Raw genomic sequence first — 16,220 nt, forward strand, 5'->3', positions numbered from 1 at the left:
CAAAGAAATAGACTCCTTAAAATATGCCATTTACTACATCCCACTGAATTACAGTGTATAAACAATAATGGTTATTTGCTAAAACATTACAGCACATATTTGTTGTAGCAAAGGAGGTAAAGCCGTGAAATCCAAGGACAACATAAAAGCTTCTAGTTTTATACCAAGATGATGAACCTCAATGGCATTGTCAATATTGAATGTGGGACTTCCATACGAATAATATAGGGATTTACAATCAAAAATCCATTATGGCAGTTTAAGTTTTTATTCAGAAAAAAAATTAATCTTGCAGTAATGCATATTAAATCCTCACCTTTACACAGACTCATGTAAAGCTAAACTGGTGCTGTTCCTCTGGCCAGGAGGAGCAGCCATTTGCAGATGCAAAGTCTCTGCCCGTGAATTGCCTTCCAGCTTCCTTCCACTCCCTCCCAGCCTTCCCAAAACCAGGACTGCCTGTGCTGGATCATCTGCCTACCCTTTAAAGTTAAATACAAAACAATACACCATGGATACTTACCCAGTGAAGGAAGCACAGGCAAAAGGTCACACCACAAAAGGGACAATGGTGTGCTGTCATTTTCTACCTGTGCTATACACAGGGGCAGGAAGGGAGTTGAACCAAAACATGCTCTTGAGAAATAATTAAAAAGAAACACTGCATTTGTATAAGATATATAATACTGTGTATATGGGGAGTCTAACATTTCTCCTTAGAGAAATGTTAAAGAATAAAACCAATTAATAACATTAATTGCTGGAAAGAGCACAAATACCATGGTCAGGGTGGTGTTTAACTCTGCTGAAATAGATCATGTTGTGCAAAGCTTTTGAAATACAATATATGCAAAGACAGCTCATTTTTAAAAAAGTTTAAAAAGGTATTTGTTACCAAAAGTTCTTTGCTACCTAGAACTTCAACGAATCAGTAAGAAATATGTTGAGATGAAAATTGGCTTTTGACCATGCCTGTCAATATCCTGATGCAGCAAATGTGTAACTCAATAAGGAGAGTTGCTTGTGACAGGTTTGACTTTCCTACTCCAGCCCAGAGAAGTTGACAGTGCAAAGGTCTCTCTTAAAAAGGGAAGTGTTTCAGTTTATTTATGAAGTGAAGCATGAACTCAGAATCCGAGACAGCTCACAAAATTTTGCACTTCCCAGGATTCCTGAGCAATTTGGGTAAACAGATTCTGTTGTGCAGTCTGTAAAATGAGGTCAGTAGAAAAACCCTTTTTTAAAGACCTTGTGTTACGTATGTTCTCATGTCTGTGGGATCTTAGGTGCAAACAGTGTGCCACTTGCTCCCTGCTAGCTCACCATGGGCTCAGGAGGGATCTCACCCTCCCTTCACTAGCAAACATCCAGAGGGGCAGCTCCCACGGAGAAGCTGACACAGCAATTCCCTGCACCGGTGGGTTAGCATGCCATGAGCCTGAAGGATCTCAGAGAGAAGAGATGTGAAACAGCAAACTGTTACCTCAAACAGTACCCCCTTATTTTCTGTATTTAAACTTAACTCAGTGTTCTGATAGGACATGAAAACAACACTCCTGTCATATGGTGGGCTTGTGGCATTCAGATTTCTCCAACAGCTACTTAAAAGACCTTTGTTATGCCAGTCAGACACAGTGCCATGCACTGCTGGCACAGAAGTGCTTTTGACGTAAGAAGTTTGGTTTCACTTGTGATTTTATTCAGCTCCTTAGAAACAATAGAGTAGCACAAGCAGCACTGGCTGATCAATCTGAACTGTAGCCACTGGGCAAGTACTAAACACTGCAGAAATAATTTAGCTACCAAGTTCTGTATCTTGGTAGCCACAAAGAGAGAGAGCTGCTGGGAACTTGATCCACATAGCAGCCTTCGGATCCTAACATAATAAACAACTTCTACCATGACAACTGGTACAAAAATCTGTTAACAGTATGCATCTCCTCTGAGATGTGTTTGTATCTTGAGACTTTAACTGCTTTAAAGGATCTTAATTTATTCCACAGAGGAAGCTCTAACTCTTGCCATCACTTGCATAGTGCAGCATGCACATAAATGAACAGTAACTTGAAGAAACAATATAATTCTGATGTGGCACATGTGTCAGCTCACAGAGGTAGACTGGCTCTCCATGCGCTCTCTATATACATGCAAAGTACAGCAAATTTAAATGAGCTTTTTTCAACCCTATTTAAAATCTGCAATGCAGGCTAAACAAAGACCACTGCCTGCCTTCTGTAAACTACAAATAGAACAATTTCTTTTTCTAATAGCTTTATACTAAGCTTTAGAGCAGTCTCAACAGGCAGTCACCCCTGGGGCTAATTAGATGCTGTACCTCACTGAAGAAGTCTCCAGTTACCCCTCCACTCACTCCCTTTTGCCAAATCATGTGCTTTCAACTTTTCCTGAAGAATTACAATCAGTATCAGAGATGGGTTGAGACCTTATTCTCATCTCTATCTGTTTTCAACCCTTAATTTTACCAGACAGAGGTTGCTAACATTTTAGGAACTCTGAATAATTAGGTACAGACAAAAAACCAGGAAAGACTGTATGATCCAGGATTCCACCAAAGGGATATGGGAAGGAGTGGTGCTGCTAATTTTTATTAGGTGTGTTTTTAAACTCTGCTAGTTGACAGCTAGAACGTTGTCAGAGGCAAAAAAGCACACCCACATTTTATTTTACATAGCAGGCAGTTACAGGAGTACTTCACGCCTGCCACTTTGCATCTGCCTAGGTAGTCAATGTTTTCTTCCAAATTAGCCCCACACAGGACCCCCCTCACCAGCATACACGGCCTGTGGCTAAACTCAGCCACATCAGCTATTTTTGTACAGAGTAAGCCATAGGTGATTTGGAGTGGGAAAGCCAGAGTATAATTTATTTCACTGTACTGCAGAATGCTTACAGTGCTTTGACAGCTGCACACAGAGGCACAGCTATGAGCCTCTATTTTGCCTCTACCTATCCCATCAGCATTTACTCTTATTATGAGGAAACATGGTAGTGATTATTCCATTATGCTGTACAGAGATAACCCTAGGACAATTCAGGAACTTCCACCATGATGTAAGCAGTAACTTCCTTGGCAACTGAGTACTTTGCAACTTGGCAATGCGATACCAATGCCACATCTCCCAGTTCAGCTTGTTTTTAGAAGCCTCTAATTTTGCAGTAATTTTTTTTTGTCATATCCCTAGGTCAGAGCAAAAGGGTTTTCTTATTCTTCATCTGACCTCTGGAAAAGTAAAAGCATAAAATTAATGAGCCTGCGTTATGACTTTCCCCCCTCCCCCCAGTTTTATCAAAGCAACTTCTCCAGAAGTGTTGATTTTTCTTAATTTCCCTAATGAAATATGACCTACATAGCATCAGTTATTAAAAAAAGCTAATGTCCAAAAAAGGCCCCTAAGAATCAATTTGAAATAATATTGTCAAGAATCATCTGCTTACCCACTTTTTACAGAAAACTTTGAAATGTAAGCATGTTCTACACACATACAAAAGACCTGCTGTGACATACAGCAAAGGAGTCACTAAAACTGGACATTTGCATTCCTCACTGTCAAACTGAAGATTAATACACTTCTAAAACCACAAGCAGCTTAAAAGAATGGCAGAACATTTAAGAAGGCACCAGATTTTCTTTAGACATTTAAAAAGGCACCAGTCACACTTTTAGTTATATTATCCTTTATTATTTTACAATGTATTTCAAAAACTTTTACAGATGCCTTAAACTGTTCTACAAGAGCTGCAATACTGTCATAAAAGCACACCTACAGACCGAATGCACAAACAAACTGTAATACCTACTGGTATTGAACCATTAATATCCAAAGGGTGTAGTCTTTTAGTAAATAGATGTGCAGTAATGCAAATGCAAACAGATGTTAATGCAGAAAAACAAAACTCTGCATTCATGGCTATAGAACAGAGGACTTTTCAAACACATTTGGTACTGTAACATTCTAGACAGCAATATGAAGAGCATTACATATTTAAAGCAATACATGCCCTGAAAAGCCTGTATTTTCAATCTGTGCGTGTAAACCTGAATCAAAAATAAACTAGATATATTAAAAAACATGAGACATCTAGTCTGCCAACAAGATTTTGGGTTTCTTTTTTTTCCTTAGAATGACAATTAACCTGGGTGGGTGACCTCTGACCTGCATTATTATCATTATTATTATTATTTTACATTATCATATCCTCAGCATTTCTGTAGTACTATGACAGCCTGTGGTTTTTTTTTATTTATTCCTTGTGCATAGGCACAGCAGAATAACTTTGATGCATTAAATTTCTTTTCTGAGTCTCCAAGTGGTAAATATGATTCATATTATAGCAAATACATTACCACAAAAAAGCACTATATAACAACATTTATAACATGTTTCAAAGTTCTCAGCTGTATTTCTGTGGTGCAACAAAGCAGGGGCACTGCAGCTTTCAAGCACTGTGTATTGAATCCTCTCAGGCACAGTGTTTACTAACAGCTCAGATATATGTTATTCTCTACCTACAGAAGTTTTGCTTTTATTATCACTTCTGCTCACAGGAATTGCTAAGACATCTTTAGACTTATACTGTCTGTAAGTTACAGGGCAAAGCCAATTGTTTGCATATGTTTTTAAAGCCAAGCTGATGTATTTTCATGGGAGTCTCATGAAAGACATTAGGAGGAAACAGCAATTGCATATCAAGATTGTTAGGGGGAAACAAACAAAAAAAAAAAGAGTCAAAATTTACGAGTGTGGCACTGTGGCAAAAGAGGCATTCTGTCCTGCTTTATACTTCAAGTTTAAAGTTTTAGTTACCATTAAATATTTCCTAACAGTAAACACCATTTCTTAATCAAATATAGTCTACATTCCTCTATTTTCTGCAGGCAGAGCTGCAAGGGGTCATCACTACGTTAGACCACAGCTTTTTCTGCTAGTCTTCCCAGCTAGCCTAAACAGCAGTCAGTGGTATTTATTAGTTATATATATGTATATATATAAGTCAGTCACACCCATCATTACAAATATGTTCTAGTTTATTTACTGTACAATGTATGTATACATATTTGTGTTTTTTCAGTCCCTTTTTTCTTATCTTAAGCACTCCAATAGTTAAGGGCAGGCTGGGAAAAAAAAATCAATATACATAAAAGGGTTACACATTTCAAGTCTGTAGTGATTCTAGTTTTAACAGCAAAAGGGGATCCTCATGCTCATGCTGTGAACACAGCTGGCAAAAACAAAGGCCAAAAAAAGAGGCAGGCTGTATTTTTCTCTGGAGTCAAAATCTAGAAAATTGAACAAAACAATGTTAGTCCAAAGGGATGTAGAAATGAAAAGGGAGTTTCATTCAATGTAGAACTGGAGCTATTAAGATTTTCTTTCACAGAGGCCCTGAGACAAGTTGAATGGATTCTCTCTACCATGTGTTTCATGTGAAGTCAAACTTAACTTAAAGCTCTAAAGGTATAGCGCAAAGATTTGGTATATAAGAGTGGACCCATTTTTAAAAAATGAAGCAATAAAATCTACATGAAAAACTAATGAAGGAACAATTTGATTGGAGGCCTCTGTCCTTTGACCCCTGCCCTGTCAGGCTTAACGTCCAATAAAATGTAAAATGCAGCATACGTTTGCTTAATCTAAAATTTTCGCGATGATTTATTGCAAATTGCACTTGGCAGTTCACCACACCAATGGAAAACTGGCCCCCTTGTTGGTTCATTCACACAGTCTTTCAACACCAAACACAAGTCACCAGTAGAAAGATCTTGACAGAAAGTTTGCTGCTGTGCTGAGCCAACTTGCTGCACCTTCTGGGTGTGACCCAACACGAGACACTGCTTTGTCCTGCTCCTTAGTAGGGCTCTCATCTTCTGGCAAATACTCAGGTAGATCTGTGTTCTGCTCTACTTCCACTGGAGTATCTTGGAAGGGAACTAGCATCTGGTAAAACACAACAGATTAAAATGGTGTCAGATGTTGTAAAAGAATGAATCAAAGTTATAATATACATGTTTATAATACACATAATACATATGTTCAGGAGGACAGGCAAGCACATCGTGAGACTCCTCCCCATTGCCCTATAGAGCAAGAACATAAATGGAACCAACTATGCTTCGAAGACACACAAGAAGAGGTTCAGCTTACAAGGGAAGAGAAAGCATCAAGGAAATACAGACTACCTTTTAGTGTAGTAGTTGTGAAACAACAGCACATCAGCAAAACCAACCAGGAAAGCCCACCACTTTCACTGTGACCCTTTTCATATCATTATAGAGATAATCAGTTACAGTACTTCCATCCTTCTTCTGAACAATAATTTCCATGTAACTGTTCTGTAGATTGTTATCCTGACACAGGATATCCTTGAGTCCTCTTGTACTGGATGTGTAACACTCATGCTTAAAAAATTTTGCCTACGACCAGATGTTATGGGCACAGAGGAGCTGATATTGAAGATACAGCTGAGCTGTAACAATTGGTATTTAGAAAGACAGAGATCCTACCTCCTCACCACTTTCACTTTTCACAACTTGCTGTGCCTTCATAACTTTGGTTGATGCTATCGCCGTTGCCAGCGCCTACAAACACAGAGAAAAAAGCAAGAGCTCAGTGCAACAGAATGCAATAATGTGGGAATCTGGAGGGTTACAAAGCACTTACCTCTGCTTTTAAATCTGAGCGAATTCGGACCACACACCTTTGAACAGCCATTTGAAAGGTAAAACTAATAACACCTTTAATCTTCAACAAGGCTTCTTCACAAAGATTCCTTCGAGACTGAAAAACAAAGTCCCACAACTAAAAAACACACCACATGACAATGCTCACAATTAATTGTGTTCCTGTATGTCTCAAAGCACATGGTTACAAAAGTGTGCTTGAGTAACAGAAAAACTAACACATTTTAGTGCACAAATATTAGACTCTCTTACCACAAAAGAAAATTTGCTTACACTTTAGAAGTCAAAGAAGGATGGAATCAACTGTAAATAATTAGAGAAAAGTGCTGAAAAGCAAAGAATGTTTTTCTCTGTGTGATCAGCTAAACAGTCCCCTCTGGTTAAGGTCTGATTGACTGAAGTGCTCATTGATGAGTAGTTAGTGTTTAAGTTGCTATTTATCAGACACCTTGGCTCCATACTGACTGAATGCATCAAAGCAGCTGTTGTACCTTTCAGCTGCTTCATCTGTGGCAGCTCACAGACATCATGGCACAGCACACAATTGTTATTTTAAAGGGAAAATACTTGGTTGATAACCCACAGAGTGTTATGTTTAAAGCAAGTGACATCACCTACTGTGCTGTAACATTACATTGACCCGTGCTAGTTGCATCTGCTACATTACCTTAGAATGTTCCATTTTTTTCCCTTTTAATATTTGCACAACATGGTCGCAACAAAAAGAATTAAAGTATACTTGGAGAGACTGCTAGCACAGAAGGGCATAAAAAAGGATGGACTGTATCAGAAATAAACTGACAGCCTTTAAAACAGGTTTAAAATAATTACTCACTTTTTTTTTCCCTGCAAGGTTTTAAATAATTAGTTAATTCAAAGTATATTTGCATTAGTTACCAAATAATCCCTAGTGAGTATTCACATGCACAACAAGCAAATTAAATTCTTTTAATCTTGGAAGAATGAACTGAAGCAGTCTGGGGTTTTTTTTTAGCAGTTTAGCATATATATTGAAACAATTCATTTGTGTAAGTTTATGTATTGAAACAGGTAACAAAAAATACCTTTGTCAGATAGGCTACCTTTACTATAGAAAGGAAATATTTGATGCAAAGATGACAGGCTGCCTTACACAAGTGAAAGTTGAAACCTACATCTGGACACAGTAAGCAACACTTTCATAGCTACTTAGCCTGAAAAAATAGATTTATACATGGGTGTGTAGCAATTCTGTGACAGCTTTTTACTCTTAAGATCCCAGGTGAATCACAGGCACCTCAGTTTAATTCGAAATGAGGCTTTCCATGATCAGAAAACTGGTGAATAATTTCTTAAAAGAAAAAGCTTATTAAGGTCCACACAAACTCTGTAAAAAGCTGGCAGCTTGGCAGCCACCAGCTTTCCTGCACAGACATACTTTGCAAAACGCATTTCGCAGGCAGGTAGCCACAAACCCAGCAATAACAACCCACAAACACAACTAAACATACTTGGTATGGTTTACTACCATACTCTGCATGGTACTCCTGAAGCATGGGCACAGGCAAAATTTAGGTTATTTCCTTACACATCAAACCCTGATTACCATGCCTCTCACAAACACTACTATAATGTACAGACTAGAAAACTGACTGAGGGGCATGCCACAAACTCCTCAGCTACTGCCTTATTTTTTACCTTTATCACCAAATTTAATAACTAGATCTTAAAACACCACATTAAAGAACAAATGACTTTTCCCCTCTCTTCCTGAAACAATCAATTATCTACTATTTGAGGTTTCGAATCCACAAGCATTTGCAGGACCTGCAACCACTCCTTGACAGTAGTTTCCATTTACAAATGTAAATGACTGAGAACACCGTGTCTAAAGCTCTGTGTTTACTCACTATGCCTCTTCAAACTCATACATGCAACCTAATATTCTCTGCTACTTATATCAGGAATAAACTATTGAAGGAAACTAAATGGCTTTTGTTGCTCACAAGCTTTAACACCCTCCCAGTCCCAACTTACCATAACACTTAAAACAGCATTACAGGGATGTTTAACTTCTGGTGAGCATCTTTTAACATTTCTTTAATCATCTGATGAAATACAGAGCTACATACACCAGCTATCTCAGTCTGTGCACAGGCAGACCTTCCTTTAACAACAAGCTAGGAAAACATGCTGGTGTGATCTACCTGCAGTGTTGCTCTCTAAAGATGAATATCTAAATACCCTATACTTTTTCACAATACCTTTACCTCAGCATTACAGAGACAAAACTTCACAAATATTGCTAAGTTCCATTTGTTGAAGAAAAAGACATGCTTTTAAGATAGAACTGGACTACAAGCAAAATATCTAAACTCACGAAGTAGAAGTGGATGAAATTTCTTGCTTGGAGATACCTGTAAACAAACAAATCAACTACAAGCTTAAAAACAACAACCTATGGGACTGAATTTAAAAAATTTCACAGAGTAGCAAAGCCAATGGTGTTGACAAAGCACTGCCTTTCTAGCTAGAGCAAGTGCTGGAAGGCCAAAACGCTAAAAAATATTTGTATAAAGTGAGCTAGAGCAGCATGTTATTTCTAAAGGAATTAACGATGGTCTTGTGAAAACAGAACAGTGGGTATGCTGTTGGTAAACTGGGCCTGTGGACATGCTTACTTGGCAGAATGTAAAGCAACAAAGCAAAGGATCAGGTTTGATCATTTAAAATGGGTACAAAACTGAAAGATACAGAGTCCGGAGGGCACTTGTGGATAACGTGCTTAAACAGCCTACATGCTGTTTGGCAGCCGTAAAAAGGCAAACATGGCCCTGGGGTGTTATCTACAGGGGTATGGTAGATAAATCTGTAGAAGTTATTCTGACATTACATAAAGACTCAGTGAGACCTCATTAATTCAAATGCCATTCTGGTCACTACAGTAGAAAAGATCTCACAGACAATGAAAAGATGCAGCAAAACCAGCTCAAAGAAAATACAGCATTTCTAGATTAAGAATAATAACAAACCTCCCAGTGTCTGAAATCTCTCTTAACTAAAAGGAAACTTTTTTTAGGTAAACACACTTGTACAACCACAAGAGATCCTTAAGTGAAAAATCCTGAAGGCACTTTGTTCACTCTATTCTTTCTCAAAAAACCATCAAGAAAACTGCCTTGAAGCTTCTTTAGGTGTTCTGAGTAAGCTCAGTTTATGCAATATTTTATACCTATCTCACGCTTCAAAATACAATTCACAGAAATTGCTGACAATTAATGATATCACACAGGGAGCCTCACTGGGTTTCTGGGGTTAAAATAACTCTCAGTACAGCATGCCTTATTTACACAAACTCGGAAGGTTTCCTTACCGAATCATCAAGGCCATCTATATGCAAAACCACTGTCTTGGCACGCTTATTTGTGCTGCCAAGGAAAAACTGTGCTTTCCGCCGACGATAATTCATCTCATTCACACTGTCCATGTCTGACATGTTGGAAGACTGAAGGATATCATAGACTTCAGAAGCCAGGAGTTTAGTCTCTCCTGGTGTAGTGGTCCTGAAAGAAAAAAAGGGACTAAGATTTCCACGTATTTGCTTTCACATTAGTACTGCAAAAAGCTATTGATTACATCCTTGCAACTGGAATATTCCACGTGGTACAGTCAAGACGTGGCAAAAATGTTAAGTGGGGAGAGCAGAAATTGGGTAAAACTATTTTCTTTTCCTGATTCTAATTTTTATGTCAATTTTTTGATTCTATGCTCATTATAAACACATCTGTTCTCAAACAACATGAACACAGTTTACATCGGTTTGACAACTACAAGCCAAACATGGCAGTGCATGGTCAGCGTTCCAGGGTTACTTTGTGTTGAGCTTTATATTTTTATAACAGAACTTCTCCAATCGCCTTGTGACATGTTTTGTTTCCCATTTTCCTTGCTACATAATAAAAATAATTTCTCTGTAGAACTGGCATCTTTCCCGAAGTTTTCTTCTCCAAATTTACTGAGCATCAGTAGCACAGCAGAAACACAAATTTTCTTGAAGAATCCAAAGGTTATTCTGGATTAGACTAAAATTTATGGTATAAATTATATGATAGCATTTTTTTAGATAGAAAAAAGTAGATAATAGACTCAACAGATATTGAATTGTTAAGATTTACTTTAAACTAATTTTAATCAGGTACTAATATAAATCTGTTGCCCAAATTCAGCCCTGTTTTAATTATGCTAGTGACTTTAAGCTTTGTGTAGAAACAAAATTACTGCATCAACTTGCAATTAATTTTAAAATGATGAATGACAGCTTTGCTGCTTTGTTTAGCAAACACTAAGTAAGTAACAAGTACCTTTAGATTTTTTTTTTCCATTTGACTTCCTTAATTACCAGCCATTAAACACATTTTCCATCCTACCATATGGACAAGAGAGAATACTAAAGCAAGCATGTTAGGAGTTCTCGGCTTGTGGGGGTCTCAGCTAGCCTTTTTTTTTACTTCTCTGCACCTTGTTTTGAACAGCACCCATTTGGAAAGGAAAATGTCAGTTCTTGAGATAATTCAGTGGATTAACAACATTCAGAGGGGGGAAAAAAAAGAAAGATAAATAAGCAGTAATAAGCAAATAACCAAGACCTAGAAAGGGAAAGCATTCCAACATATGTTCAGTTTTAAATACATGCTCATGTTCTGCTTTCCTATACTGAGAAATCGCTTATGTTAATTCACAGAAAAAAGTGCTGGGAACTCACAAAGATTTCAACTTCATCCTTCCATCATTTATTAGTTAAAGTAATAGAACTGATAATAAAGCCATGCCACGGGACGTCCTGAGGTAGTAATAAAACAGCTTTTGTTAAAGTGATAGCTTATCAAGAGATTAAGGAATTAACCCACCTATTAGTTTTCCCAATTTCTTTCAACAACAATCCTGTCAATATCAAGCGATTTACAACAGACAAGTTTTATTTTTGGTAAATTTAAATACAGCTCACTAAGCAAACTACTGAAAATGTCACTATTCCACCTACAGCACCCACTATGCAGTTGGTAAGGGGTTTTGCTTCAAAACAATTGTACTATTGCATCAGAGAGTTAAAAAAAGTCAGAAATAAAGGCATCCTTAATACTTGCCTTAATATATGTGTGTGTGTATATATATGCAAAACTATACTAACCTATGCAAAATAAAGAGAATTTAAAGCTGTCACTATGTCAGCAAATATAAAATATTCAAATGCCTGAAACAAAAAAGTCAACAATGATTTTCATATATGTTTTATTCTCCCAACGTTATAGTTGGCACAGTTCTTGAAAACTAATGATCTGCTATTAACTGCACAACTGAAACAACCTGTTGACTTTAAAACACAAAAGTAAATTGGGTCTTATTTGACACAGTCATTCCAAGATCTTCCTAAAACAAGTCTATACTGATAAAATTTATGAGCATACACACACACACTCTCAAACAACATACTCAGATAATTTCCTGTATTTTTCCAAACAGAGGATTACCACTATCTACCACTAAGTTACCCCTATTACCTTAAAAAAAAAACCAAACAAATGCAAGACTTTAATCTTATTTAAAGAGAATCAGCAATATGCAACTGACTGTGTAATAAAAAGCAGCAAGAAACTCAGACACTACACTATAGGACCAAGGACAATGGCTGCCACTTAGAAATAACAGACTGCAAAACAATCCCAAGTGAAGGTGTACACCAGTTTTACACTGCAGAAACAAAATACTATACTTCCAGCAACTCAGTTAAACAAAGATGCCCAAAATGCCTGACAAAACCTTCTACAATTTAAAATATACTAGTAAAATGAGTGAATACAAGTTTTCAGCCACCTGTTATTCTGTCATTAAAGCAATTTCTGCAACAGCTGTAAAATAACAGAAACATTTATATCTTAATATCAGATTAGATAAAAGGAAAATTTTTGTGACGAACGTGGTGAAACACTGGCACAGATTGCCCACAGAAACAGAAGATGCCCTATCTCAGGAACCGTTCAACATCAAATTGGAAAATTCAGTTGCAGATATCTCCTCTCATTGCAGGGGGTTTGGACTAGAGGATCTTTAAAGGTCCTTTCCAACCCAAACTACTCTAAGATTCTGTGATCTTTAAGGGGAAAAAATACCTATCTGGAAGCAAGTATAATAAAGCCTCTTGGTTGCAAAACCAAGGTGATGTTCAGTGGTGAGTCTGTTTCCTTACATACTATATTCCTAATAAAAACAAATACAATGAAACTGCACATAAAATGAAACCACAAAACAGTGGAAGTTTTGTTTTTTTCTAAAACTACTCTAACTCATGGGCTGTGGTTTTGTTGCCTAAAATGAGAAAATGTTGAGGGCACTGACACCAGTCCTCCCAGCACCAGTGTGTCAGCAGTTTCAGCTAACACTGCCCACAGCTGTGTGAGCCAACCTCTTGCCACCATCAGAGCAGCACAAGGGAACTCTTGCTCTCTCCCACTCCAGTATGGCACTTTAGTCACCACTGAAGGTGCAGGTGCATACTATAAATTCACTGTGCAGCTAGAGCTTGTTTGAGAACACTCCATCAGTGAAAATCTCACCAAGGGACACAGTACCACCCCCATTACTGGAGGTTTTCAAGATACAGTTGGACAGGACATGAGATAGTCTCATCTAGGTCCCCTTTCCCAGGAAAGGTAGGACCAGATCATCTTCTGAGGGGCCTTCCAAGCTGGGCTGTTCTGTGATTCTATGACTAGTGTTCTCCTACCCTGCTAGGGAAATGGCAGCATCTACTTAGAGCAGAATAACACTTGGCAATAGCTGGTTACCATCTCTTTCAGAGGCGGTAGCATCTTACATTACTTCAGCAAGACTCAGAAGATGCCTGTCAGAAACTCAAGCCTTTAATTTTCACTGTCTTCCAGAATTCCTGTCATCCTAGATTGCTGCCTGTCCTTCCATCATGTTTACCCAAGGCTGGCTGTGTAAGAAGTATGAACACAGAATCCAAGTGACACGTGCTGTATCTGTCATAAGAGGATACAAGAAATAGTTCTCATTTTCTGCACTATTATTAGAAATAACTTTTTAAACATGGTCCAAGTACTGCAGAGGTTTTATTAGCATGGCAAGACATTTTTTAAAGTTTCTGCTAACCTTAAAGGACATGAAAACTAATGGCTACAACTCCAAAGGTGTGTGTGATGTGGGCAGAGTATGGATACTAGGAAAGAATGTGTAAGCAGTGTACAGCATTATGGCTGTGACTGAAGTAAACACACAACATCATAAATTATAACAGAAGGGCATGACAACCTTCCTACCACAGCTTCATCTGATGCAAAGGTAACAGAGACTTAAGTCTCCTCCTTTAGAAGAAGCACAAAGACTGAGAAAGACTAATATAGTGATTTTCCCCTTTCAGAGAAGGGCAAGACATAAATAAGTTTATAAATACATACATGAGGGCGTGAAACTGTAAAAGATAATCTTATCCTTTTTTAAGCTGTAATATTTTATGCATATTTTTTAAAATAAACGTGTGTACCTACTTGTAAATTACATACTAACTGCTGCACCAGAGGAAACATGCAACTGTAACTCTGCTCAGAGTAGAGCAGGCCCTGTGCACAAGCACAGGAACTATTGCATGCCTTTCCTTAATGGCATCCATTGTGCTCTAAAGACACATTAGCCAAACATGTAACACACTACAACAGCATTTCATTACTGTGTTTCTACTGAGCTTATAACCTGGACACAGGAGGTTTCCAAATAAAAGAGGGAATTTTTCTTTACCCAAGACTCAATTACATCCCAGACTCCATTGAAAGGGGATTTATGTCATTTAATTCCAGAAGTTTCACTTCTGTAGTAATTCTGCTTTTGGATGTACTTGGTCAGTCTGCCCACTACCCACAATAAAGATGGCAAAGTTAATTGTCCATTTATAAAATTTCAAGGCTCTGATAATATCTGAACCCCTGGGAAGGTGACAGAAAAAATCTGAAGGTGGTAAGAAAGGGTGAACCCAGATTCACAAAGACAAAGTCATGCCTGAGCACCCCAGGAACCTTCTACAATGAAACAACTGGCTTCACTAGGATGGGAGAGCAAATGGCTACTGTCTGTTGACACTGGCCCTTACACAATCCCCACAGAGAAGCTGATGCAGGATGGATTGGCTGACCAGACTGAGATGGGGACTGAAAACTGGCTAGATAGCCAGGCCCAGAAGGTGGTGATCAAGGCCATGAAACCCAGCTGGAGGTCAGTATCTAGCAGTGTACAGCAGGGATCAACACCAGGTCCCATGTTCTGTTCAGTATCTTCATTAACTATCTGGGTCACAATGGACCCTTAACAAGATGTGCAGATGACACAAAACAGGAAGGAGTGACAGATACATCAGACAGCTCAAGAGGCTGTCTGCCAGACAGACCTCAAGAGGCTGGAAAAATGGGCTGACAGGCATCTCATCACGTTCAACAAGGGAAAGTGCAAAGACCTGCATCTGGGGAAGAACAGCCCCAGGCACCACTCAGATCAGGCACAATCTCTGAGCGAGCAGCTGGAAAGGAGCTTTGCAAAGAACCTGTTCAACACAAAGATAATCATCAGCCAGCAAAGTGCCCCTGCAGCCAAGGTTACTGGTTATCCTGGGCTGCATTGGCAGGAGTGCTACCAGCAGATAAAGGGAGGTCATCCTGCCTCTTTCATCAGCAGTGCTGAGGCCTCACCTGCAGTGCTGTGGCCAGGTCTGGGTTCCCAGTACACAAGATGTATGAACACGCTGCAGAGTCCAGAAAAGGGTCAGGAAGATGATTACAGGGCTGATGAAAGAAGGGAGAGAGATCTGGGATGGTTGAGCCTAGAGAAGGCTTGGGGAGAGCTTAGCAATGCACATAAATACCCAAAAGGGTTGCAAAGACGACAAAGCCAGGACCAGAAGCAAAGGGCACAATCTGAAAAATGAGGAAACACTTTTCCACTGTGAGGGTGACTGAGCACTGGCAGAAGCTGTCCAGACAGGTTGTAGAGTCTCCATCCCTGGAGATACTCAAAAGCTTCCTGGACATGGTTCTGGGCAATGTGGTTTAGGTGCCTATGTCTGAGTAGAAGGGAGCTGGACCCATGACCTGCAGAGGTCCCTTCCAAACTCAATCACCCTGTGAGTCTGTGAACACATATCAAGAAGTCACTAAGTAAATTCAAACAGCAATATACATGGAACATACCTATTTTTACCTACTTGTGGATCTCTAATCTTTCAGGGTAAGAATATTTTAGCAGATAGGCTTTTTTGTAAGTAAAGCAAAAATTTATTTAATTTCCTGCCAACTATTTTCCTTACACACTGTCTTTCAAAGTGTTCTGCATGACAGCTTACATAATTCTAATGCATTTGAAAATTACAAAGACTGATTTCAGAAACTTCCTGCTCTCATATTTAGACTTAGAGTTCACTGCTCAGTCCTAAATTGTTCTATGTTAAAGCATCATGAACTAAAGGCAAGACTAAATGTAA

The 16,220-nt window shown here is 38.6% G+C and overlaps 1 protein-coding gene across 3 annotated transcripts in view; it reads right to left on the bottom strand.

Moving 5' to 3' along the window:
• Positions 1-3,679: 3,679 nt before the first annotated feature.
• ARMC1 (armadillo repeat containing 1) overlaps positions 3,680-16,220 on the bottom strand; it is a 35,219-nt gene continuing 22,678 nt past the window's right edge. For all 3 annotated transcript variants that reach the window (XM_058801483.1, XM_058801474.1, XM_058801491.1), the window contains exons 4-7: positions 10,053-10,242; positions 6,681-6,797; positions 6,524-6,598; positions 3,680-5,957 (exon numbers count right to left, since the gene is read on the bottom strand). In XM_058801483.1, coding sequence (XP_058657466.1) covers positions 5,766-5,957; positions 6,524-6,598; positions 6,681-6,797; positions 10,053-10,242 — 574 coding nt within the window. In that variant the 3' untranslated portion in view covers positions 3,680-5,765. The remainder of the gene's footprint in view (positions 5,958-6,523; positions 6,599-6,680; positions 6,798-10,052; positions 10,243-16,220) is intronic.

Source organism: Ammospiza caudacuta, chromosome 1 (assembly GCF_027887145.1).
Source record: "Ammospiza caudacuta isolate bAmmCau1 chromosome 1, bAmmCau1.pri, whole genome shotgun sequence".
Lineage (NCBI taxonomy): Eukaryota > Metazoa > Chordata > Aves > Passeriformes > Passerellidae > Ammospiza > Ammospiza caudacuta.